Genomic DNA, 25,699 nt, shown 5'->3' with positions numbered 1-25,699 from the left:
AATAAATCTAAATTTATTTCAATTTAGAATCTCATTTTATAAATAAATGTGAACTATTTTCTAAATTGGTATCTGCCACATATATTAGAAGAGTGTTTTTACAAATATGTTTTTTTTTTTAAGATTTTATTTATTTATTTGACAGAGAGAGAGACACAGCGAGAGAGGGAACACAAGCAGGGGGAGTGGGAGAGGGAGAAGCAGGCTTCCCGCAGAGCAGGGAGCCCGATGCGGGGCTTGATCCCAGGACCCTGGGATCATGACCTGAGCTGAAGGCAGACGCTTAACAACTGAGCCACCCAGGCGCCACACAAATATGTTTTCTTGATAGGACCTTAGGATATGAAGCCGTCATATGTGACTGGATGTAGCCACAGACTGGATGATGATAAAAAGGACATAGCCATGCTAAAAAATATGCCTGAAAGTGGATAACTGCAAACAATCTCCCTCTAGCGTCCAAGAAGGAAAACGTGCAGACATAACTCAAGTGGAATTTGTTGGAAACAATGCTCAAGTGAAATCCAAAGATGGAATTCAATTTGGGCCTTTCTGCTGATGTGCTGGGCAACTGCAAATCAGTTATTGATCTGAATCTTCAATAAATGAAAAGGTTTGATTGCATCATTGTGAATAACTTAGTAGCTGATAAAATTTATTAGATTTCAGTGTTTACTAAGTGTGCTTGCCAAATGGCAATTGTAATGATATGTATGACCATTTATTTCATAAACATTTGTCAACATCAAGCCCTGTGGATGGAGCTAAGGTATTTTGGGAAAAAATTACAAAAACAGAAAATCAGAGTCCCTACTCTTGATAACAATAATATATTTTAGATTTTCTGTCCTGAGTATCTATTCCCAGTCCTGCCTCTGCCACTAAGTGAAACAATTTATGGCTTCTTTCTTCTAGGGAATGTGAATGCTTAGAGAATAGCAATTCATTTAGTGTCATCTTAAGTAAACACAAGAAAGCAGTCTATGAAAGGAAATAAAATATTACATTCTGAAAATGGGTCTTACACTATTACTTGTCTTTTTTAGTGGTAAAGTTGTGAATTGATAGATGTTTTTTAATTGAATGAATTTTACTAATTACTTTTATTTAAAAAAATTTTTTTTTAAGATTTTATTTATTTATTTGACAGAGAGAGAGAGAAGCGAGAGAGGGAACACAAGCAGGGGGAGTGGGAGAGGGAGAAGCAGGCTTCCTGCCCAGCAGAGAGCCTGATGCGGAGCTTGATCCCAGGACTCCGGGATCATGACCCGAGCTGAAGGCAGCCACTTAACTGACTGAGCCACCCAGGCGCCCCTTACTAATTACTTTTAAAGTCAGATTTTGTTTCCCTTTAGGCCTTGAGTTCTTGTTCAGTTTTTCCTGGATATTAATATTTTTAAACTTAGTTTTTCTACTAGCTCATGTAATACTTGAATATATGTTTACATTTACATAAATGAAACAAAAATACAAATAAGCTGTACAAAAATTAAATATTATTGGAATATATATATAATAAAAAAATCCACCATTTACCAATCCTTTTCCTTCACTCCCTCCTATTTCCCTGCCCATGGTAAGCTAGCATTAAGAGTTTGAGTTTTATTTAAATACTCAATTTGTGTACATATGTGGTTACACTACATGGTTATACTACATTTTTCTGCATTATGCCTTTATCACTTAACTGTGTAACTTGGAGATATTTGCATGTTATAACTATTCATTCATCTCTATTGCTCCATCTATACCTCTCTTTATATCTACTTGCCTATTTATCCATCCATCCATCCATCCATCCATCCATCCATCCATCCATCCAATCATTTCTAACATCATCTAATAAGTCTCCTCTCTCCATCATTCATTTCCATCTCTTTCTGCTCACTTTTTTCCTTTCCTTTCCACAAGACAGAAAACACTACCAATAGAACCAAACACTACCAACTATCGTATTGAATCAGATGTGACACCAAATCCATCTACTATAGTCTGGGAGACAGATGATGTTTTAGCATCATGACCCCTGGAGACCTTGCCCTGCAGCTAAGAAAGCTGTGAATGAGAGGCAATTCTCAGAGAAAGGGGATCTCTGAGAAAGAGGTGGGGGCCTGGGCATCCAATTGAGTAAGTTTCCACTTATATGTAAACTTCCTCTTAAAAATCTCAATTCAATTGTAAAACCAACTCTAATACCAATAGCATTACTTTGGACATTTGTATAGAAATGATCTTCATACACAACTATTTCTGGAACATCCTCCTTTATTTTTCTCCAGTTTCTGGACCTGCATTACCATTATCTGTTTCACACTATAAAATGCACTGCCTTGGTATCTGAGCCAATAAAAGTACACTATTCCCCCCCCCCTCAAAAATAGTAAGTCAGGATATATTGTCTGAAGTGTTATTATTGAAATATAAGGGTAGAATTTTTTAAATCAAATGCCACCTGAAAAAAGTCAAAACATGTTTATTCTAGGTCCATCTCCTAGTAAGAAATATACATGGATAGTAGCACTGAAGCCAACTTATTGCAGAAGAGTTTCAAAGAGGTTAATTCCTCAAGAGGCCTTTAGGACACTTACAGACCCAATGTTTTGATGTTTTCAACTCTCTTGAAGACTTTAGAGGAATATAAATGCTATAATCAGTATTCATGAAGACACTTTGCTTCAAAGTCCACCTGTTTGTATAATTGGAGGTTTTGTCTTAAAATTGTTGTTATTGTTATTGCTGTTGTTACTTTTATTTATAGACCTTTCAAAGCTATAAAAACAGAGAAGTATATAATAAATCCACAAATACACATCACCTGGCTTCAATAATTACCAACTTATGACCAATCTAATTTAACTTATATCCCAACACTCACTCCTCCCCCAGGTTATTTTGTAGCAAATCCCACACATAAAGCCATCTCATCTTTTAAGTATTCCAGTATATATCCTTGAAAGATAAGAATTCTCTAAGAAAACTCATTCACAGGAACCATGATCACACTTTAAAAATTAACAATAGCTTTGAAATTTATCACACATTTGTCATGTAAGTTTTTAAATTTGTTTGCTTGAATAAGATTCATACAAGATCCATGAATTACAATTTAATGTGTCTTTATTGTCTTCTAACTTATGGATTTCTTCCTCCATCATCTTTGTTTACTTGCATTTTGTTGTCCTTGCCAGTATTTATGAAAATGGAGTCATTTATTCTGTAGAGTTTTGCACATGATAAGGGTTGATAAGGATTTTACTGAGTTCATCTCCTTGGTGCTTTTTAACATGTTCCTCCATTTCCTGTATATCTGAAAATCCTTACTTTGATCTGGAGTCTTGATCAGATTCAGGTTCAATTTCTTTGGCCAGACAACTTGAGAAGGGGTAATATGTATTTCCATCAAGCAGCACATGTTTTTGGTTGCCTCAATTTCTGTAATGTTATCAATCATTGATGATGATAGCCTAGATTCCATAACTCCTTAGGGATTGCCAAATGGTGATATTCTATCATTTATCTTTCATATATTAACCCCTATGTGAAGATAATTTCTTGACCATTTATTTGGTTATCCTGAGGTATAGTAAGAATAGGAAAGACAGGATAAATGCTTATTTTTTTCTCTTTTATCATTTTTTCAAAATAATAACCTGGTTACTTTGCATCATCCAGGGGTGACCAATGATTTTTTTAAAAATATTATTATGAATTTATGGGTCTAAATCTACTTTATGAGTTTCAATATATTGCAATTAATTTCCGTATTGATGCACATTTGTCCAGTGGAGACTCTTTCGGGCTCCTAAATCCTTTGGACATCCCAATTTTTTATAATTTCCTGGTTATCTGATTTTTCAAGATGATAGGGCTGATTTTATATATTTCCTACTTCAGAACTGCAATTAGTCTTTTCTGTGAAGAGTCCTGGATCCTTTTAGTAGGAAGTTAATAGTGATACTGCAAATTTAAATTCCTGTGTCTAGAGTTTACTTATACTTAACCTCATGGATCTTACATCTGTTTCTCCTTCCTCCAATATCAAAAAGCCTGGTCCACCACCATGCAAAAGTAATTACAGTCCTATAGAAGCCAGATCACAGTCTCAGGATAATGATACCAACTCTAACTCTAAGAATCTGGTTATTGAAAATAATTAAATAATGAATATTTCATAGTTATGTAAAATATTTATATAGTTACATAGCCAACTTTATGAAATAAGACTAGTTTATATTCATGGGCCCCTCCACCCTATTCCTATTCTCTATTTTGTTTTTGTGGTGATTTGTCTTTATTTTTTAAAAAATCTTAAGCAAAAACTTAGAGATACAATTGCAGGTATATATTTGTATCCTGCCCTTTCTTTGTTAAATGATAGTACACAGTTTTCCATCTTGTCTTTTTTCACTTAATGATGCATCTTGGAGATCACTCCATAGTAATGTAAAAATATATATTAATTCCTTTTTATAGAATATAGGACTCCATTGTGGATATTTCCTGAGTTTGTTCAACCAAGGCCCTGTTTATAGACATTTAGATTCTTTCTAAACCCTTGATATTATAAATAGTGCCATAATAAATACCCATGCCTATGTCTTTTCTTACTTTTACTAGCATATCTTTGGAATAGATTCCCAAAAGTGGGATTACTCACTGAGTCAAAGGTAACATGCACGTGTAATTTTGCTAGACTGCCGAATTTCCCTCCATATGGGATAATGCCATTTTGTATTCCCATCAACAATGTATGATGGTGCTTGTTTTCTGAGAGCCTTGCTGTAGGGATATTGTCAAACATTTGGATTTTTGCCATCTTAGAGACAAGAAATAATATATTGGCATAGTTTTAATTTTGATTTCTTTTATTATATATAAGAATATTTTCCACATTTTTAAGAGCCATTTAATTTTTTCTCTAAACTTTCTCTTCTTATCTCTAGGCTTTCTTCTTTATAGAGTTATTGGACTTTTTCTTTTCCATTTTTAGGGATTCTTTATTCGTTAGGGATATTCACCATTTGCTTCTGATGTGAGATGTAAATATATTTTCCTGTTTATCATTAATCTTCTGGCTTTGTTTATAATGATCTTTGCCATGAAAAAAGATAATCTTTATGAAATCAATTTTTCCAATCCTTTCCTTTATTAGTCCTTGATTTTAAATCAGAAGAGTGTTTCCCTGGTTATGGAAAAATCAGTTTGTAGAGGAGTTCGTCTATACATTTGTTTAACCTCCTGCATTGTTTTATTTATTTATTTTTACAATTAAATTTTTGATCCATTTGGAACTTACCTGTTAGAGTGTGAAGAATAGATCCAGTTTTACCTTTTTTCAGATGACTATCTGTTTAAATCAACTATTAAAAAGTCAATTTTTTAGCCTACAGATTTGGAATGCTGCATTTATCATATACTAAATGTCCTTATGCAATTGAGTATACTGCTGAGTTTTCTATTGTGTCACATTGGTCTGTATGTCTGCTTATGAACCAATAACCAATTAATGCCTATTTTAGAGGCTTTAATTTATGGAAGGTTTATCTTCATGTCTCCAACTACTACTCCTTTTCTTCACAGTTTTCCTGACAATTCTTGTTTACTGTCCCCAAAGATTTTTTATTCAATCTAATGCATTTTTAAATCAACTTTCCTAATTTCAGGGGAAAGGAAACATGACAGACTTTTATGGAGATTATATTAAATTTATTAATTAATTCCGGTATAACTGACATAATGTCAAGTCTTCTAAGAATATTGTCTAACTTTTCATTTGATTCAGTCTACCTTTTTTTAATCTTTCAGGAGTAGTTTTAGTTGTTTTCACTTAGATTTTGTACATTTCAGGTTATGTTCATACCTAAGAATTGTATTATTTGTTTTTGGCAATTGACAAGGGGTCTTCTCTTCCATTATAACTTCTAAATGATTTTTTGTTAATTATAAGGACTAGTGATTATTGGACATTTAGATTAAAAGCTGCTTCTTTAGTAAATTTTGTTTCAGATATTTTCCAGATATATACTTGCATTATCTGCAAATAGAAATAGTTTAACTTTTTTAATTCTATGGCTATAATTGATTTCTGTTGCTCAATTGAATGACTATTACCAATGACACAGTGCTCAATAATTGGAGATTTTAGTCATTCCTGTCTTATTTCTGACCTTCTTATTCAAGCATCAGGTGATTCTCTATTAAGTAAAGATGTTAACTTTTGTGATATGTATGGAGATATATATATTATAAATTACATAATATAATGTAAAATTGTAATTTATATATAATGTATAATTATATATTATATATAAAGTATATATAAATTATATATAATATATAAATTATATATAAATTATAATTATACATTATACAAAATTATAATTATACAAAAATTATATATAAAGTATAATTTTACATTATATTTACATACACATACACACACACACACACATATATAACTCCTATTCTATTTGGTAATTTTTAACATGAATGGTGTTGGTTGAGTATTGCTATATGCTTTTTCTGCATCAATGGAGATGATCATATTATTTTTCTCCTTAGTTCTATTATACTGATAGTGCATATTAATGGATTTCCTAAACTTTCATTTCTGAATAAACCCCACTTAGTCAAAAGTGTATTGTTTAAAAAGACAGTTGGATTTTGTTTGCTACTACTGTAAGATTTCTTTACATCAATATTCACAAGGAGATTCATCTGTTATCTCTCTTTTTCTCTGCTCCCACTTCTCCCTTATATAACTTGTTACTGCATATAGCCATTATATAATACTGCCTCTCTCTGAAGACCATCATGTATTCTGAATTTCATAGGTAATTGCATATTTAGTACCAGTCCTTATTTCAGTGTCTCCCCAATCACTGGGGTTGTCTAAATCTTATTTTCTGGTAAATTTCTAAGGGAGGGCTTCTGTAATAATATTCTCTGACTTTTTGGATTCACAAACTATTTTGTCTGGAACCTTTGAACATGACGGTTAGTTTAGCTGGATTCAACATCCTTGGTTCACATTTCTTTCTATGACTATCTTAAATATTTTACCTAATTGTAACCTCGCATAAAACATCATTGTTGAAATTGACATGATCTTTTTCCCACTGCCAAAAGATATTTTTTTCAAGTTCAAGAGTTTAGAAGATGTTTCTAAGAAAGGTGACTTTCTCCTGTGTAATATTATGACATGTATTTTCAGATCTTTTTGTTTTTGTTCATTTTATTTTAGATCACTTTCTTAAATTATTTTATTTAGCAGGTTTGTTGCTTTTGTTTTTCTTCCATTGCTTGGGCTTCTTATTTGGGGAAAGCTGTTATAAGCTTGTTAGATCTTCTTTTCCTATCTTCTATATTTATCATTTTTCTTGAACTCTTTTTATCCCTTTTCTTATTTCTTTTGATTTATCGAATCTCCCTCTTTTCTCACCTGATATTTCTCAAAAGCATTATATGTTGCTCTTTTGTTCTTTCCAATTCAATGTCATTTCTGAAATAATTTTTCTTGTTACATCTTTTTTTCACATCTTTCTTTTCTTGAAACATGTATTAGAGTTTTCTAATTCTGATTTATGATGTTCTTTCATAGATTCAATTTTTTAAATTTCCTTTAACATGTTTTAGAAGTTTAGGTTACTGTTTTAATTGTTTCTCGGAAATTGTTTTTTGGCTTGCTTGTAGGGATGCTATTCTAGTCCTTATTCTCTTTTTTTCTCATATTAAATATACACAGGACTGGGCCACAATCTTTTATTATTGCCCATTTTTAAGTCAAATAAGTTTCTCTTTGTGTTCAAGAGAGGATTGGGCCAGAATAGCTTTTCCAGCTACGTTGCTCTAGCACTCCCCTTCTATTGTGTTTATAAAGTGATTTAAAAAATACCCTCATATTGTGGATATCTACTTCCTCCTTTTGCTCATTTTAATCTAGAATTTTTCCTTTTGTCCCAATTGTTCCTGGCCTGCTCATTTGGATTCTATTTTCCTAAGTTTTTCTTCATTGAGGAATTTTTTTTAATTTTTTTATTTTATTTTATTTTTAATTTAGAGCCTGCAGAACTCATTCCCTCCTGGTTTTGTCTACCGTTCTCAGATTGGCTGTGTTCTTTTCAATAAGGACCTGATACAGACTTCAGGGTTCTCTGTTTTTAGAGCCCCATTTCTTTCCTCAATTCATTTTTCACAAAAATCGATATTATGTGAGCCTTATAACCACTGGTGATTTTGCTCACTCACCTTATTGCCTGACTTTACTTTAGATGTCATCTGTGGGGTTTGTTGTTGTGGTTGTGGTGGTGGTTGTGTTTATTTGTTTGTTTGGTTTGGGTTTTGTTATCCTAAGTGTCTTTTTTTTTTTTCTTTCTGGTTTTGTATAGGAGGAGTTTGAAAACTATGCCATCATGTATTCCCAGACTCTACCTTCAAATTTTTAGTATAGGCTTTTTGAATAACACTAACCCCTTGTGTGCGGGCTGCTTTATTTGATATTTATTGCAAGCGGTAGAACATGGGATGAAGTCAGGACAGAGTGAATGAGGAGGGAGGCAGCTTGTTGAAGTAGCATTTTAAAGAGCCAGGGAAAAAAGATGCAAATATTGTTATGGTGGTGGGCAGTCACAGAAGCTAAGGAAGGGTAAGAACTGAGGTCCTTGGGTTTTGTTGCATTTTTTTTTTCAAGTAGCCAGAGACAGTTTGAAAATAAAGTGGCAGTAAATTAAATTGTGTGGTTCATTTCCAATGCATTCTGCACATTCATTAGACCATTTGCAACATTGTTTATCTGCTTTTGTTTCTGAGTCTTCTGGAAGAGTTTTTACAGTAGACTTTGGTGCCACATGGACAACCTCTGCACCGACTTTGACAAAGAAAGACGGCTCCTTGTGTGTAGTTGGGTAAAGGAAATCTTTCTGACTTTTTTTTTAAATCCTTTTAAATGTAGGATTCAGAAGTATTACAACATCTTCATGGGAAGAATAGATGAATTATTTCGTCAGGTCTCTCCCTTCAATTAACACTGGTTCTCCAGAAAAGTTACTTTGTAATGATCTCTAATTCTTCATCTTTCTTACTATTGATAAATGTGCATTACTGCCCTCTGCTGCATGAACTTGGACCTCTCCTAGTCTTTGTAGACTGATAATAACTGTGTAAGATCATTGATTTTTTTAAGTCCATTTCTAACAGTTGACAGGAATTCTTCTCTTGATGCAATTTGCATCCCCCATATGTATGGATTTACTTAGAAGCATTACTTAGAGTGGTTTCCTTAGAGGTATTTTCATATTAAATGGCCATTGAAAAAGAAAAGCAGATGATCATGTCTACTATATTAAGAAAGTGCTTTACAAATGAGTGGCAGATAGTGTACAAATTAACTTAAAATTAACAGTCTTAGACTGTATCCACACTTGACTAAAAAGAATGAAAAGTGGTGGATTTTAATAAGCATAACTTTTGATCAGAACTTACAACTGTGGGCTTTTTAAATGAATCACCTCCTGGAATTATGCAAACACGTAGAAGGAAAATCAGGTAATTCTGTGAATTTGAAAGTAGTACTCAGAAGGTTATAATTTTATCTTGCCTATTTTATCATGTTATGCCTAATTTTATCATGTTAGAAAGGGCCCCAGTGCTAGCTCCAGTGTTAAGTGGAGGAAAGAAATATATTCAATATTGTAGAACAAAAAGATAGTTTTCAAAATTTGAATAGTTCTATTACATGCTAAGATCATGTTTACAGAATACATTTTGATACCTAAAAGGCCAATTGATAAGAGACTTGAGAATTTCATTTTCTTATTAATTAAAATACAACACTGGCATTGGAGAACAAGGCTAACCCACTTTTAGAACACAAACAGTTGTTATCTCCTCAATCTTATTTGATCTTAGATTTATACAAATTTGCACATATATTCTTGACACTGACAACAAAAATAGCATTTTATGGATTTCAGAAAGAACAATAACAAAAACCAAACTAAATCTGAGCTTATTCTCAGATTTCTTGATAATTTAAAAACTAAGTGGTCAAAGTGCACATATATTAAAATATGATTTCATGAGCAGTTTCAATGAAATCAGATATTCCCTCTGCTTCCACATATTTAGCACTGCCTTGAACTAATTAAAGGTACTATGATTCCAACTGGCTATTAATTTATTGAGTAAATGGAACAAATCAAATTAAATAAATGGACAAATTAAGTTAGTAACAGAACAACTTGCTGATTGCTAGATCACTCTATTTTTGATTGTCGCTTCCTTTTTCTTTGATCTACAATGATTTCATTTTTGTATCCTATACTCCTGTATTTTATTGTTTCCATCTTTCATTAACAAAGTGCTGTTTTTAAATGTAAAAATGACCTTATCTTCTTGGCAAACAGCTTGTATTCTTTGTTTTCTTTTTCAGGGCCCCAGTGGAATCTTGACAATCATATTCAAACTCAGTCAGCTGGGTTCATATTCAGCCATAATTCACACACAGAAGGACGGTGAGGAAGTTAATATCATTAATACAGGCCAGAGGTAAAATGTAATAGGACAAATTTAAATAACATTTTTAAATGGACATATGACACATCTCCCACATTAAGTTTAGGAACTCTGGTAGAGTTCCAGAAATGTTACTCCTTCCCCACATGTCCAAATGTTTTAATATGCACTATGTCTATAAATCCATCTGTTATGAGCTGAATTATGTTTCCCTCACAAATTCATATGTTGAAACCCTAACCCACAGTCTCTCAGAATATAACTGCATTTGGAGATGAGGTCTTTAAAAAGGTCATTAAGTTAAAATGAGGTCTTTAGGGTAGGCCTTAATCCAATATGATTTGTGACCTTTTAAGAAGAGAAAATTTGGCCAAATACAGAAAGGGACAGCCATGTGAGGATACAGGGCAATGGTGGCCATCTGCAAGCCAAGGAGAGTGGCCTGCAAAGAAACCAAACCTACCAATACCTTGATCTTGGACTTCTCGCCTCCAGAATGATGAATAAATTTTATTTCTTAATAATAAATAAATTTCTGTTGTTTAAACCACCCAGTCTGTGCTATTTTGTTATAGCAGCAGACTAAGAGCAAAATAAGACACCATGTTTAGAGCAGAGAGCCTCTTCTGGTTCTCTGCTAAATGATCACTCAGTTTCCAAGAGCCTTTACAACATCGGACAGAGCTGAAATATATGTACTCATCTACTTCTATTCTTGATGTTATTTGCAGCCATGTACCAAGCTCAGTTCCTGCAGGGGAATCAGTGTTAAGTACTATTGCAATAATGGAATTTTCTCCTTTCTTAGGTGTGCTCCACATTGTTGCCATAACTGGGCATCATATCTAAAATGAGAGCCTGCTCTGCTGCCAGTTACTCTGTGCTCAATATTATTTTAATATTGGATGTTGTTGTAATGGCATGAACTAAGGGACCCAAATAAGAGATAATACATGTAATGCATGTAGAGTACTTGCCCAGCTGGCACATAGTAAGCATTTAATATATTTTGCTTATTATTATTGTTTTTATTACCACTATTTATTCCAAGCCAGATGCCTATAAAATTCCTTAAGCTGACTGTAGTTTAATATCTTAACTTTTCATATCTCAAATTGCTTTTGAGCATTGTAGCCTATTCTTACAGTATCAAAAGGTAGAATCTATTACAAAATGATCATCCCAAAATAAACTAAACACAATTTACAGTCGCTGTTACCAAGCCCTAGTTATGCTTCAAACACAGATTTTAAATTGCCACTTGGGAACCTATTTTCTTATTTTTTGCAAATAGTTCTCACATTATTTTTCAATCTATGCCACAATTTATTTTCTAGCTGAAGTTTTTCCATGGTCATTAGTCTAAGGTTCAGATAACTGACAGGAACAAACACACTGTACCATGACTGGATTAGTTACCCTGCCCTTCCATTTTTTAATACTCTCTACTTCAAGTGACCAAATCATTTCTGACTGGATAAATTGCCAGATTTTCAATAGTTTCCCCATTTGATTAATGTTTGTTTTGGAAATACTGTGTAATAATAACATGGTAGAAATGAATCCATCTTGTTGTTGGCAGGCTGAGGGCTCATAGAACATTTTGCCTAAATCACCATGGCTTCCAAATCGTAGCAGTTAACAATTGATTAAAACCAACCAATCACCAATACATCTCTCCCGCAAATAAAAACAATAACAAAAGCAGAAATTTAAAAAGTCATGTTTCTGGAGCCCTTTCTATAAAAAATACAGCAGCTTTAACTTCTCTAGAACCCTGGAGACCTAAGAAGCAGAGTTTGGAAGCCCCTGGTCCAGATTATTGAGAAATTGTTTGTTTTCTTGCTCACCAAGATGAGATTTCTTACAATGAACCTCTCTTAAGAATTAAATGTTTCCCTTTCACAGCCAAATGTAGTAGTTTCCAAAGATGAATCTTGAAATAGCCTGCCAGAGTTCAGCAATGGGAGTAAGTGGACCATCAGGAAGGATCCGCAGTGTATAAAACCAACAGAAATTGGGCATTGCAAAGAGAAAGGCTTGGTGTTCAACATTTGGAGAATGTTTCTAATTTCCATTTCACCAAAGGTCTCTCGCATGCCCAAGAATCAATAGAATTTTATCCACTTGCGTTTTTTACTATAATATTTGCACACTTTTTATTAGTTGGGTTCAGGTGTTAGGGGAGGGATCTGTTCAACAATTCTCTCTCATTTGAGTGGCAGATAAAGTATTGAGAAGATGATTAATATGTCAGGGATCAAAAACCAAGCCATCGTCTAAGGAATTATGTTTCTGATCGATTCACTGTGAAATCCCTGAAATCATTTCACTTGTGCGTGATTGTGTCAAGTACAGCTAGTGCCTCAACCGTGAGTGATGAGGCCTTTTCTCATTAGCTGGTCTTGTTGTCCCTGAAATCAAGGTAGAAAAGAGTTAGTAGCTGAAAATATGGCAGGGATCAAATAGGAGATGCAAATTTTCCTATCTGGTATGGAAAGTAGTCCTATCAAGAAACACAAAAAACGTTCACAATACCAGTGCTAACTTAACATTTACTGAAGGTTATTTAAAATGTAATTGACAGCAACACACGGGACTATTATTTTATAGGCAGAGTGAGAAACATGAAATTCTCATGTGATAGGATCCAAAGAGTCGAGTACTACTAGAATAGAGAACCAGGTAGCCTTGTTTACTGTGGAGAGGGGAAACCCACATAACCATATTTTCCAAATCTTTTAACATCCAATAAGAAGAAGGTCTGTCATGTCCATCCTGTGTGGACAAGATGATTCGGGGTCCTAAAGGTGCTACTAAAATATACTCTCCCTTCCCAAATTTGCATAATATCATACTTCTGTTCTTACAAACCTAAAATGACCACAACTAGTGTCATTTCGTTGGGTTCAGCCACAAATGTAGGAGTATTGTCTCCTTGTGCACTCTAAAAGTGTACGTGCAACTTATGAGAAAAGGAAAAACTCTGGGGGACATCTCTAATTTCTTTTATTTCCACAGTCACATGAATTCGATCTAGTTCAGAAGTTCCAGATACCCTGTGAGAGACAGAGATTGGCAGAATTCAGTAGCAGATGAGAACAGAAGAAGGCTCCCGAGAGGGGTGAGAGACAGATTTCAGTGAGGCAAGGCCTTGACAGTGGACCGCAAGCCTCTCCATAGCCAAGGCCCAGACTTACACACCTTTGTATCTTCAAGACCCTAAACTTAATACATATGCAGTGAACAGATGAACAACTGCTAGACAGACTTATGTAGGAAGTGGTTACCAATGCAGGGAAAGAGATAATGGGATAGAAAACAAGAATAAAGCAACGATGTGTATGCACTTAGCTCACCTTAAGGCTAAGTAGTCAGAAGGAAACCAGGATCCAGAAACAACTACTGAGACAGTTGTGGTTTTTTTGATGGAACCAAGATGACTGGAGGAGCAAGGAGGGAAAATATGGCCAAAGGAAAAAGTGTTCATAGAGGTACTTTCTTCTGAATAAGAAAACCCTATCCTTACTTCTGTACAGTGTTGCTTTTATATGTTTACTCCCTAATGATGTTATTGCAAAATGCATAAAAAATATGTTTTTCCAAGTAGAATATGAAGTGTGTAACTTCATGCTTATAAAAACACACATGAGAAAACACATGTGTGGTTATGAGAGTAATCCAAAGGATTATATTATTTGCAGTTAGTTGATTTTATGTATGCATATCTACTTGTCTACATGTGGGTTATGTGTGTCTTTCTGTCTGTTATACAATTTTACAGAGAACATTTGGATCATGAATGCAATTAGTTTTTACCTCCTTTTCGGGTATAATGGTGTATGTTGTAGCATTTGATTCCATAGTGTGATTTAGTTTTATGTATGTGAGAAAATGTTTGTGCACACAAAGGTGAACTTTGATTTTCAACTTTGTGTAAAAATTTGCTTTTGGAGCTTGTAGGGTGTTGTGTAAGCAAGCCTCTGAGATAATCTGTATCATGCTACCCAGAGCTGAGGGGTTTTGTGAGAGTAAATAAGGTGAGCTTGACATCATTTTTCTTTTCAGCAGAGCATTGGCAGGAGTTAGGTATGACTATATGGGATCTAACTTTGGTTGGAAGTAAGGAAAGAGGAACTGATGGAAATAGGCAAACTATCTTCAAATTTTCTCTTGGTTCATTTGTTCCCTTCTTTAGCTGATGGTGGGTATTCACAACCTTCAAATGGATGTAGAGTGGTTTCTTGCCTACATATTTAGCTCTCTTTTGAATTTTCCTTTTGCTCTAAAATACTCTTGAAAAATTCCAAACCAATAGTCTCCTAACTTAATTTTCTCCTTTTCTCTAATGTTTTCTGACTGGCATATCACAAAGAAGGCAAAAGATATAATATAGCCTCCTTAAGGTGTTAAACGGTGAATCGCAAGTACTTACTGAGTTTCCTTGCCCTCCACTGGTGCCTGGAATGCTTCCTTTGTCCTTACAAATCCACTCCTAGACATATTTTTAAAAAGTGGAAAAAAATTGAATGTGAAAATCTCTACCCTAAGAAAGCATAGAGGCAATCTAAAGATAAGAAAAGATGCCAGAGGGTTCCTTAAGTTTTAATGCCCCTTTGCTTGTGGTGTTTAAAAAAAAAAAAAAAATCTGCAACTGGAAGCATTCCAGGCCAGACAGACTCACAGATCAGGGCAGGAAATATGCAAAGCTGGTGCTGTCTGGGAAAACCCAGCCATAAATTCACACTTTAGAACTCGGCCCTTTTTTGGGGCAAAGAAAAGAGTCACTATCGTTCTCACTTAGCGATGTATACTCCTGTACACACTGGTGTGCATCTGCATCAGGTATGAAACCTGAGGAACCCGGATCCGAAGATCAGATCTAGGGTGCGGTTAGGGAGATCAGCTTCGTTCTCTAGTTGTGAGCTGCCAGCTCGTGGCACTGCCTCAATTTCTCTGCGCGCAGGCGTTAGAGGCTGAGAAGGACAAATTCAGCAACTCCCAAAGAACCCTTCGCGTCGCATTGGAAACATTGGCGCTTAACCGCCAAACCGCTCCAAACCCGAGCCCTGGGCTAGCCCGGGACAGCCTGTCTCCGGCCAATACTTCCGCGCCCCGCCGGGCGGCTGCCACTGGCGCCCCCAAGCGCCGCGCGCCCGCGCGTCCCAGCCGCTCTCTGCACCTCCTTCGACCTTCTCAGACGCAAACCTGACCTGGGGAGCCTGGGGGCTGACAGGAAAGGCTTCCCTGGGAATTCCCAGAGGCTCGGGAGGAGGCAGGGAGCTGAGGAAGGCAGGATCTCAAAGCCTTCCCTGCCTCCGTTCATTCCTGTTTGGGATTTCCTCTTCGCAAAGGGGGCAGCTGCCTGGCACAGTGGAGATGCCCGGTAGAGCTGGGAGACTGAAACCCTCGGAGCCTACTCAAGGCACCCCATTTCTCCCAACCCCGAGGAGACAGAAACGTACGCTGCGTGTGTGGTGGGGTCGTGGGGTTGGGGGGTCCAAAAGATGGAGACTAGAAAATTCCAAACGTCTCCCGGGTGAGAGAATAGGCACATCTTTCCCCTTTTTCTGGTCCTCTTCTCCCCAATTCCAAAGCCCCCGTCCACGTCAGTTGGGCACCCCCTGGCACAACATAGCGCAGCCTCACACACACACACACACACACACACACCGGGAGACACAGACTAAAACCCAACTTGGGCACTTGAGCGTACACAGACCGCAGCATTAACGCCCAGATGCTCCCTTCTCGAAATCTTCTATGGGGCTTTTCTAGGGCTCCTCTAGGAGTCAAGCACTGGAGATGGGTTGGGAAACCTAAAGAAGGGCGCTGGCGGTCCCCAAGGGCGGTGGTAACCTGCCCCTCTCCACTTCCACTTTTGCCCTCCGTCTGTTTCTAAAGGTCTTTCCACCCGCTGGAGCTGTTGTCAGGCATTAGGAGGCCTCACGTTCCTTTGGTAATGAATCCCATTTTCTCAATTGTTGTGGAGAGCAGAGGGGTGTGGGAGGGGGACAAGAGGGAGAGGCAGGAGGGGGGGCACGGGGGGGGGAAGGAGAGGAGTGGGGCGGGAACGTGGGGGGTGAGAGAAACGTTTTCACTCTTTGTCACTCTTGAATTGGGGGCGGAGGAAAAAAAAAAAAAAAACCCCACTGTGGGAAGCTATAAAAAGCAAAGGGGGCGGCGGTGAGAGAGCAAACGGAGAGAGCGAGACCGCGCGGCGCGCACGACCGCTCCCAGGGCATTGCTGCGTCGCCGGCAGCGCTAGGCTGCGGGTGTGAACCGGGGGGCGACACTTCGCCGAGACTGTGCCCGCGCCCGGGGGAGACCTCGGCTCTCCTCAGACCTCGAGGGTCCGGTCTGGGGCGTTCCTGATCCCCCTTATAGCGCCCAATATCATTGTGTCCTGCAAGGGTTGAGACATAAAGGGTCGGGAAGGAAAAGAGGAGAGAAAAGCAACTGAGGCCGAAGGAGAAGGAAGCGGTGTGGCCCTCCAGAGCCAATTAAGAGAACTGGACCGCGGAGATCCGGCGGGAACGCGGTGGTGCGGGGCAAGGAGCAGCTGAAGCGGTGCGGTCTGTGGGGCTGGGTCTTCTTGCACCTCGGGTCACGCCTCCTTGGCGAGAAGGCGCCTCGCCTTTGATTGCTTCCAGTTCCTGCAGAACTTCCTGCCCTGGTGGAGAAGCGGGTCTTGCTTGGGTCGCACTCGCTCTTGGTCTGAGGCGTGAGACTGAATTCACACGGTGCTGGGCCCCCGAAGCCAAGTTGGGTTGGGGGAACAGAGCCTGCGAGCCCCCGCACCCCGAGTGAGGGGCCCGGTGTTGGGGTCCTTCCTCCCCTTGCACCCGCACCCTTCCGGGCTTTGCGCCTCCCCGGGGACCCCTCGCCGGGAAATGGCCGCGTTGATGCGGGGCAAGGACTCGTCCCGCTGTCTGCTCCTACTGGCCGCGGTGCTGATGGTGGAGAGCTCACAGCTCGGCAGCTCGCGGGCCAAACTCAACTCCATCAAGTCCTCCCTGGGCGGGGAGACGCCTGCCCAGGCCGCCAATCGATCAGCGGGCACATACCAAGGACTGGCTTTCGGCGGCAGTAAGAAAGGCAAAAACCTGGGGCAGGTAGGAAAACACTCCCAATACACTCTATAGTCAAGAGCGGTAGGCACCAGCGCTCTAGAGCGCGTCGTTTGCCTTTGCACCCCTCCACCTTTCAAGTGCGCCCCCAGGTGTGGCGCGCCCCGCAGCGGGGAGGGGTTCCCGGAAGCAGCTCTTCGTGGGTGGGGGTGGCTGGTGGTTGCCGGTTCTGGAGGGCGTGGAGCGGGAGGGTTAGGGTTCTCCCACCTTTGCTTGAGGACATGGGCAGGTACAAGATCCAGTGTGTACTGGTGGGGAATGGTCCTTCTCCAGATTTACCACGGCAATGCTGATGATAATGTTAGTAGCAGCTAACACATAGCAACGATTTTGGGTCAGGCACCGTTCTAAGCGCTTACATATATTTAATCTTCACAACCCTATGAACTAGGCGCGGTTACTTTTCCCCATTTTGCCGATGAAGAAATTGAGTTACGGAGTGATTAAGCAATTTGCCCAAGGCACACAAGCTAATGTTAAGTGGCAGAGTGGGATTCCAATCCGAACAGTCTGGGTCCAGATCCTGGTCTCTTTACTGTTACAGTTCACAATCTGGAGGGGGAATGTACCCCCTTTCAGGTTCTGTTCCCCTCGCAACCACTTTCTTCCTTCAAAGAAGTGAGGTCACAGACAGAAAACTTCAACAGACGCGCCATTTCTCACTTCTGTAGCCTCGTAAATAAATCATCCAGGAGGGAGCAATATGATGAAGTAACAGTGACAGCATCGTAGCGCGGGCGACCGGAGTGCCTGCGATATAGCAAGGTGGACCCCGGAGTCATTCTTGCAAAAGGGCGTCCCTCTGTCACACAGACATATAAGATTGACAGTCGCTTGCAATGAGTTACACAAACATACACACACCGTAAAACGAACGTGCACACTCGGCACCCGCTGTGGCCGGCGCGCAATGGCCAAGAGAGGGGGGCCTTGTGGGCACCGGGAACCACGACAGCTCCCCCTTTCTGCTCCTTTTGTAGGAAGCCCAAACTGAAAGCTAGCTGGCCAAACAGCACGCGCACCTCTCAGCACAACTGTCAACCCGTGAAGGTGGCTCGTTGCCGCACGGATCCTGGGTTTCCTTGTTTCATCTGAAGAGCTCGCGGCAGCCGCCTTGCGAGCTCTCGGTGTCCTCCATGCGCCTGCCGCTAGCGCAGGCAGGCAGCAGGGTGAAGGGTGAGAGCAAGGGCCAGTCCTGCAGGGACAGCGAGGGGAAAGTTAGCAGCGCTTGGCCCCCTGCTGCCCTCTCACGGGGACAGTTTTGCTAGTTTTGCAGTTCCAGAATGCTTCCTAGGCTTTGAAATGGCAACCATTTCAGCTATCTTTTCAAAGGAATACAAAGTCTACAATCACAGGTTGTTGTTTTTTTCCAGGTCTCAAGGGAAATAAACTATATATATGCCTACATACTACATGCATACATATCCTTTGCACATTCTCGCACATGTGCATATACCTCCACATTTATGTGAGCATTCTCATTCCCTCTTACTCTTCCCTCCGAAACACCCTGACACTTTCGATAGTAATGGACATAACTTTATATTCTCTTAGACATCCATCATGAGATGAGGCAAAGTTTAGAAAGAAAGGATCCTGTCAATCCAAATCATAAGACTTTTCTCTAATGGTATTGACTTCAAATTCCACCTTCAGCTCCCGTTGAAGAGAGCTAGATGTTTACTTAGTTCAGCCAAGGACAGAGGGATGGACCCAATGATCTTTTGAGGTTCCTTCCGATTCTAATCCATGTACGTTCTGTGAGTTTCTGTAAAAGACTTTCTGTTTTTATCACCACTGGGCCCCAACACTTGATGTTCCTGAATCAAATTATCAGTTATGTCAGAACTGTCATTAGCCATGGGGTTACATGGACTAAACTGAGGGTTGCTGCCCAGAATCTAGCTTATGTCTTATGTTTTGATATGTCTATTTCGCTATCTCTCCAAATATCTGCTCCTTAAAGAGGATGGAACTCTATTTGCTTGTCTTCAAACGGAAAATTTATTTTACAAATGAGTATAACTCCTTTCTTTCTTCCTTCCTTCCTTCCTTCCTTTCTCTTTCTTTCTTTCTTTCTTTCTTTCTTTCTTTCTTTCTTTCTTTCTTTCTTTCCTTCCTTCCTTCCTTCCTTCCTTCCTTCCTTCCTTCCTTCCTTCCTTCCTTCCTTCCTTCCTTCCTTTCGTCTTTCTTTCTTTCTTCTTTTTGAGTTGAATTTCTTATATACTCTCCATAACCTAGTGGTTCCGTGGAATATATTTCATTATCTTTACTTAACTGTAATACCATATCCTTAAGATTTGATGTTCGGTTTGTGAGAAAATGTTAATTTATGAGAGATAGTGGTAACATAAAATAAAACACTGAGTTGAATCGAAGTAAGATAGCTGGAAAATAGGAGGATTATCTTTTGTTATTTTCTGCTTCTCACTTGCTTAGCAGGTGATCTATAATGTATACTATTATGAAGAAACAAATAGAAAAATCTATCTTCTTTGAAGTAGAAAGAGGAATTCTTTGAATATTTATGGGTCTCTTTACCTTTTTTATTCTACTAGTTATGTGGTTTCTGAAAATCTTAGAACTCTCATTTTCAATAATGGAATGGAAGTTAGAAAGACTATTCAAACAGGAAGATGCCATATCCTGTTTTGGAGAAAAAAAAAATCTAAAATTGAATTGTAGCTGAGGTGAATTTTTATCCATCGGAATAGAAAAATATGATTGATTGAGAAGATTGGAAATAAAGTGCCACCTGATCAAACTAGCTAATTAAGTAGTGCCATCCTGAGGCCTGATCAGTTGATTGTCTCGCCCTCCCCCATCCTTGATTGCTGATGCTGAAATGTATGTGTTTCAGAGATACAGGATTCAGGAACAGGAAACTGTAGGATGCAAATTCAAGTAGGCACTTTAGAAACTTAGTCTTTGGTCTTCTTTTCCTCAAGTGAAAATTGAATAATTGTCTGTTTTTTCTGACTTACTTTGAGAATAGAGAATTAAAGCAAAAATTTGTTGTGATTGCAGAATAAATTATTGAAGGAATTTAATAATTCACTAATCTACAAAAGTAAAAATGAGACAAAATGGGCCCCAAGGTTTTCTTCATTCAATGTAGTCTGTTTTCATATAAGGTAAACATTCTTATGTATAGGAATTCTATTTGTTCTGGAGGCAAGGTGGATTATTTGTAAATCAGTACTGGAAAAGATGCCTTTGAATTTCAGGAAAGATTTAGAGAGCTCAGAAAGAGAACATACTGTTCTTCAGAGGTGTTACAATTCCATTTTTAGGTTTGCTTTCAAATACAGTTATAAGTTATGATAGAAAATGACAGAAAATTGAATATGGCAGTATTCAGGTGATTGATACAGAAGGAGCAAAAATGATTTTGCTGAATTATTCATACATATGTTTTAATCTGACTTTCTGTTTTCATCTCTTCCTTACGGGTCTTAAAAGATAGCGTACATCTGTATAAGTATATGGGATAAATTAAGTTGTGGACTGTTATTAATGTATATACATGTCAATGTATTTCAGTTTCTAAAGAGATTATTGCAAACATTCTAAATTAAAAGGCATTTTAAACAAAATTTCCAATATCATGTGGATACATATATTCTGAATAAGTACACTGTTGCTCGACATCACCTCTGGAGTTTGAGGTGATCAACTTTTATCGGCCACCCTTAAGAACAACTGAAAACAAGCAATTTAAAAACTCAATTTATCTTTGCAGTTCACTTTTTTTTTTTTTGGGTAAATGGAAAACCTTTTGGATTTGTGCTTGTAATTACTTCTTTTAGTCTTCTTTACTCCTTGCTTTGTCTTTTTGAGACAAGCAGATTAATTTGAATGCAATGCTATAGGATTTTTAAATATTTGTTAAAAGTTATGAGTAGAACAGTGGAAAATAATTATGTTTTAAATGTAAATAAGCTTCTTGGCATGTATCTCTAAAAAAGAAGCTGAAAACTGGTTTAACATAAATTTAGATTCTATGATTTTCTCATATAACTTGGACATTTGGACAGGTTTGGATGAAGTTGTGCTGTGAATAAAGAATGCTTGAAATGCATTGAAACAGAAGCTTGAGGGAGTCGGCTAGAGAGTACTAATATTTGTGCACTGCATTTTCTTTAATAAAAGTGCCACATCTACTTGTATGCATAAACACTCATGAAAGTGCTCACAAAGATAAACTATATATAAACTAGATAGTCTATTTTCTATAGGTGATCACTTCGCTTTTTGAAATTATCCATGACTTTTTTTTTTTAACCCCAGCCCAACTTTCTCCTGCTAGAGAGTAAATATCTGCGATTTCCTTTGGACATCAATTGACGCTAAGTGTAATCGGGAATGCAAATCATTTTCAAAATTTAAAGTTTCCAAAATAGAAAGATTTTGAAACAATCCACAGTAAGGTTCCTGTTCCTTCACTGTGAATAATAGAGAAATTGATAGTTGATACAAGTGGAAGGTGATCTTGTGAATAGCAAAAAAAGTATTTTAACGATAATCTATGAGCATCTATCATTTTATTTTTGTGTTAGAGGAGAGAGAGCAAGGGAAAAGTTTACTTAAGCTCACTCCAGCTGTGACTTTGACCCTACCAGAGTCTTCTTTAGTACTCCCCTGTAATGCAAACTTCTCCCAGGATGTTTCAAATCTTACAGTTTTTAAAGTAGAGAAAGCAATATAATAGAAAGGTAACTGATATATTCTGTTCTAGGAGAATATTGCCACTTCTTCTTCTTTTCCCAGCACAATCATTTTGAATGGATATTAAAATAACCTGTTAAATTATAGAGGTCTTTTATAAAATCAACGTATTTACATTTTAGACTCACTCTTTTCTGGCTATTCATTCTTTGATATTGATGTAACATCAAAATGAATTACAATCTTATTTCTATCTGTGATTCCCTGATAGCCCTCTAAAGTCATTTTACTTCATTGGACTTCTAGTTACTTGTATTCATCGATAAAGGAGATAAAGCTGCTCCTAGTTATTTATCTGATAATTGAAAAGATTTATGCGATATTTGTGTCTGCCTGTGACTCTTCCTGAGTCATTTTTTTTTTTTAATTTGAGGCGGAACCCAAAAGGAAACAAAATTAATAACAGTTAGTGGATAGATTTTTGCATTGTGTAGGATTGCTCTAAGATAACATAGATTAAATATGGAATGAATAATGAAAATTTAGTATTACCATGTAAGGTAAGCAGAAGTTAATTTTCTCTTCCTCCTCTGTCCACTTTTGCCAGGAACTAGAGAACAGCAACATATTTTTCTCTAATTGTTGTTGTTTTTTCCTTTTTTCAGGACAAATATAAATAATTCTCCCAAACAAAGAGGTCAAGTGATATAAAATATGGGAGATTTTTTTGATAGGAACATCTGTCCACAGGAAGAAAAGTCACCACCCAAATATTTTAAGTAGTGGTTTCCCAGCGTGTCTCTCATGCTAGCAACTTTGGGTCACTGCTCACTTCTTTGGGTTCAAACCAATGATGGAAGGCCATAAATGATACCAACATCTAATCAAATGTCCTTAGGGAGAGCTCATCCCATAAATCCTTGTAAACTGAATCAGAGAAAATGCTAAGGCAGAGGGATTTCAATATCAGATCGAAATGCTGTATTTTAACTCAAGTAATTCGCTTATGTGGGCACTAAAAAACAGAATTATTACTTCAATACTGATTCCACAACCACTGAATCTGTATAACAGGTTATATTTGTGGGATCTTAATACTATTTAGATTTATCTAAGTGCTCCAAATAATAAACGTAGAAATGAAATCAGAAAAAGCACAAAAGTACTAAGTTTTTAAAAACCTATTACTTCTCTCTCCTCCATAAATAAAAGGGACAAATGTGCATCAGATATCCTTTTAAATATATTACAGTGCTAATTTAACTGATTCCACTTATGTATTATAATTTGGTATAGAGAATAGTTACATATTTCGTAGTCATAGCAATTTTAACTACCCCACCCTGGTCTAAAACAAACAAATGTATAAAATCAATGAGTGAATAAGTACAGTAAGTGGCAAAACCAGTCAAAGCATCACAATTAGGAGGCTTGATTTCTTAAAATGGTGGATCTATCCAAACATTTCCTCAAAGATGTTAGTTCTCCATATTATGCTTTATCATTCCAAGTAAGAATATTCTTTTTTCTAGGAACTGAAGGAAGTGAGTGATCTTCAGACATATCATTTCCTTAAGTGGCTTACAAGTACTTATAACACACATTAAATTATAGTTTGAGGTTCCATTTATTATTTACTCTGTGCCATGAATTGCTCCAGATGTTTCATTTTAATTAACTCTTTTGAGCCTCTTAACAGCCCTTCAAAGGGCAAGTCCTATTATCATCCTTATTTTTAGAAGTGATGAAATATTTTATAAATGATAAAACAATACTTTTCCTGAGACACAGAGAGGTTATGCAGTTTGTATAAGTCACACAGCATTAAAAGGAGAACGGCAAAACACACTCCCCAGTATCCATCTCCCTGTATCTGAGCACTACCAGGTGCCCACTGACAGCAGGCAGAGGCCTTCTCAGGGACTTCTCTACAAGGACTGTGAGTTGGTTTGGCGGGCATCACTCATACTCTGCTTAGATGGGGAAAAATTATCTAGGGTGAGAGCCTCCTATTGCTTTCACGTCTTCCTTACTTTTGACTCCTAGCTGCTTTCAGAGAATCAGATGATCTGTAGCAACACTACAACACTATAGTTTCCAAACAGGTTCTAACTTATGACTTGCCACTAACCAGCTGAATGTCTTTGAAAGAGGCACTTCAGTCTCTGCTTTTTTAAAAATATGTAAAATAAGATACAATAACAATAGCAACCATAAGAGTAATGACACTTATGTGACTGAGGAGAGGAAAGTACACTTATTTACTGTGCTAATGTAATTGTTACTACCACCATTACAGAAATAGGTAAGGCCAAGTGCTCACGCACAAAATAGAAAGTGGCTGTCCAGTCTTCCCCCGGCCAAATTGGCAGGGGCAACTACATAAATGCATGTGATGTCCATGAGGGAAGCAAATGAACTCTACACCAAGGCCAGGAATTGTAAAACAAAACAAGACAACATAAATACACACACAAATATGTTATCGCATTTCTTGTATCGAATGTGAACATAGGGATGGTGAGTCAGCGCTGTCTCATACAAAGTAAGCAAAATAGCATATAATTGAGCAATTGGTGAAATCACACAGAAGCCAGGGTATGGCAGACATTAAAATATAATCGCAGTAAGTGAAGGTCCTAACCGCCATGGCAATATTAGTTATGTAACCACAGGAACCAAAATAATTGAACAACATGTCAGAGTCTGCTGCCAACAGCATTAATTTGATATTCTCCAAAGTGAGATAGCCTCTGCAAAGGCAAGTTTCTTGACACTTTCTGCACAGCCTGGGGCCCAGAGAGCTTGCTGAGAATTGGGAAGGTTTACAACCCTCTTTGAGTGTCAGCTGTCCTACTAGGAGGACTCAGAAATTTGGAGCTCGTTATTCCCATTCTATTCCCTTCACTTTCTTTGTTTTATTTGAGCTATTTCTTTCATGATTCAGGTAATTTGGAAATATTTTAACAATGTTAAACGAAGAGTGAAAGTCATCTCTTTGAAGTACATGATAAATTTCTTTTAACGGATCAGAAACAAGCTGCCAAGCTTATTTGCCAATGAGTGTTTATATCTGATAATGAGCTAAAAGACTGCATTCAAATGGGAGGATGGGTGGGGGGAATTGTTGTTTAAAACCAACTGAAATGACAGCTCACATTCAAATAATGGTCTTCACTTGCTCATTCTAGCTTCACTTCATCTTAACCCTTTGAAACTTGGCTCAACAGGCATTGGGTGGTTGATTTATCTCTTGAAATCCAAGGTCTTCTTTCCAAAAATCATCCTCTATACTCTGTAGTCTCTCCTTTAACACTTAATTTATCCCCTTACTTCTGTTGCTACATATTTCCATGTTCCTTTCTGGGTTATTCCTTCCTTCCTTCCTT

The 25,699-nt window shown here is 37.7% G+C and overlaps 1 protein-coding gene across 1 annotated transcript in view; it reads left to right on the top strand.

The window, feature by feature from the left end:
- The first annotated feature begins 16,725 nt into the window (after positions 1-16,725).
- The window catches only part of DKK2 (dickkopf WNT signaling pathway inhibitor 2), a 98,239-nt gene continuing 89,265 nt past the window's right edge, over positions 16,726-25,699 (top strand). Inside the window, exon 1 of the mRNA XM_035030239.1 lies at positions 16,726-17,627. Coding sequence (XP_034886130.1) covers positions 17,406-17,627 — 222 coding nt within the window. The 5' untranslated portion in view covers positions 16,726-17,405. The remainder of the gene's footprint in view (positions 17,628-25,699) is intronic.

The sequence above is a fragment of the Mirounga leonina genome, unplaced genomic scaffold (genome assembly GCF_011800145.1).
Source record: "Mirounga leonina isolate KUSES-001 unplaced genomic scaffold, KU_Mleo_1.0 Mir_357, whole genome shotgun sequence".
Taxonomy (NCBI): domain Eukaryota; kingdom Metazoa; phylum Chordata; class Mammalia; order Carnivora; family Phocidae; genus Mirounga; species Mirounga leonina.
This window is presented reverse-complemented; position numbering and strand designations above follow the sequence as displayed.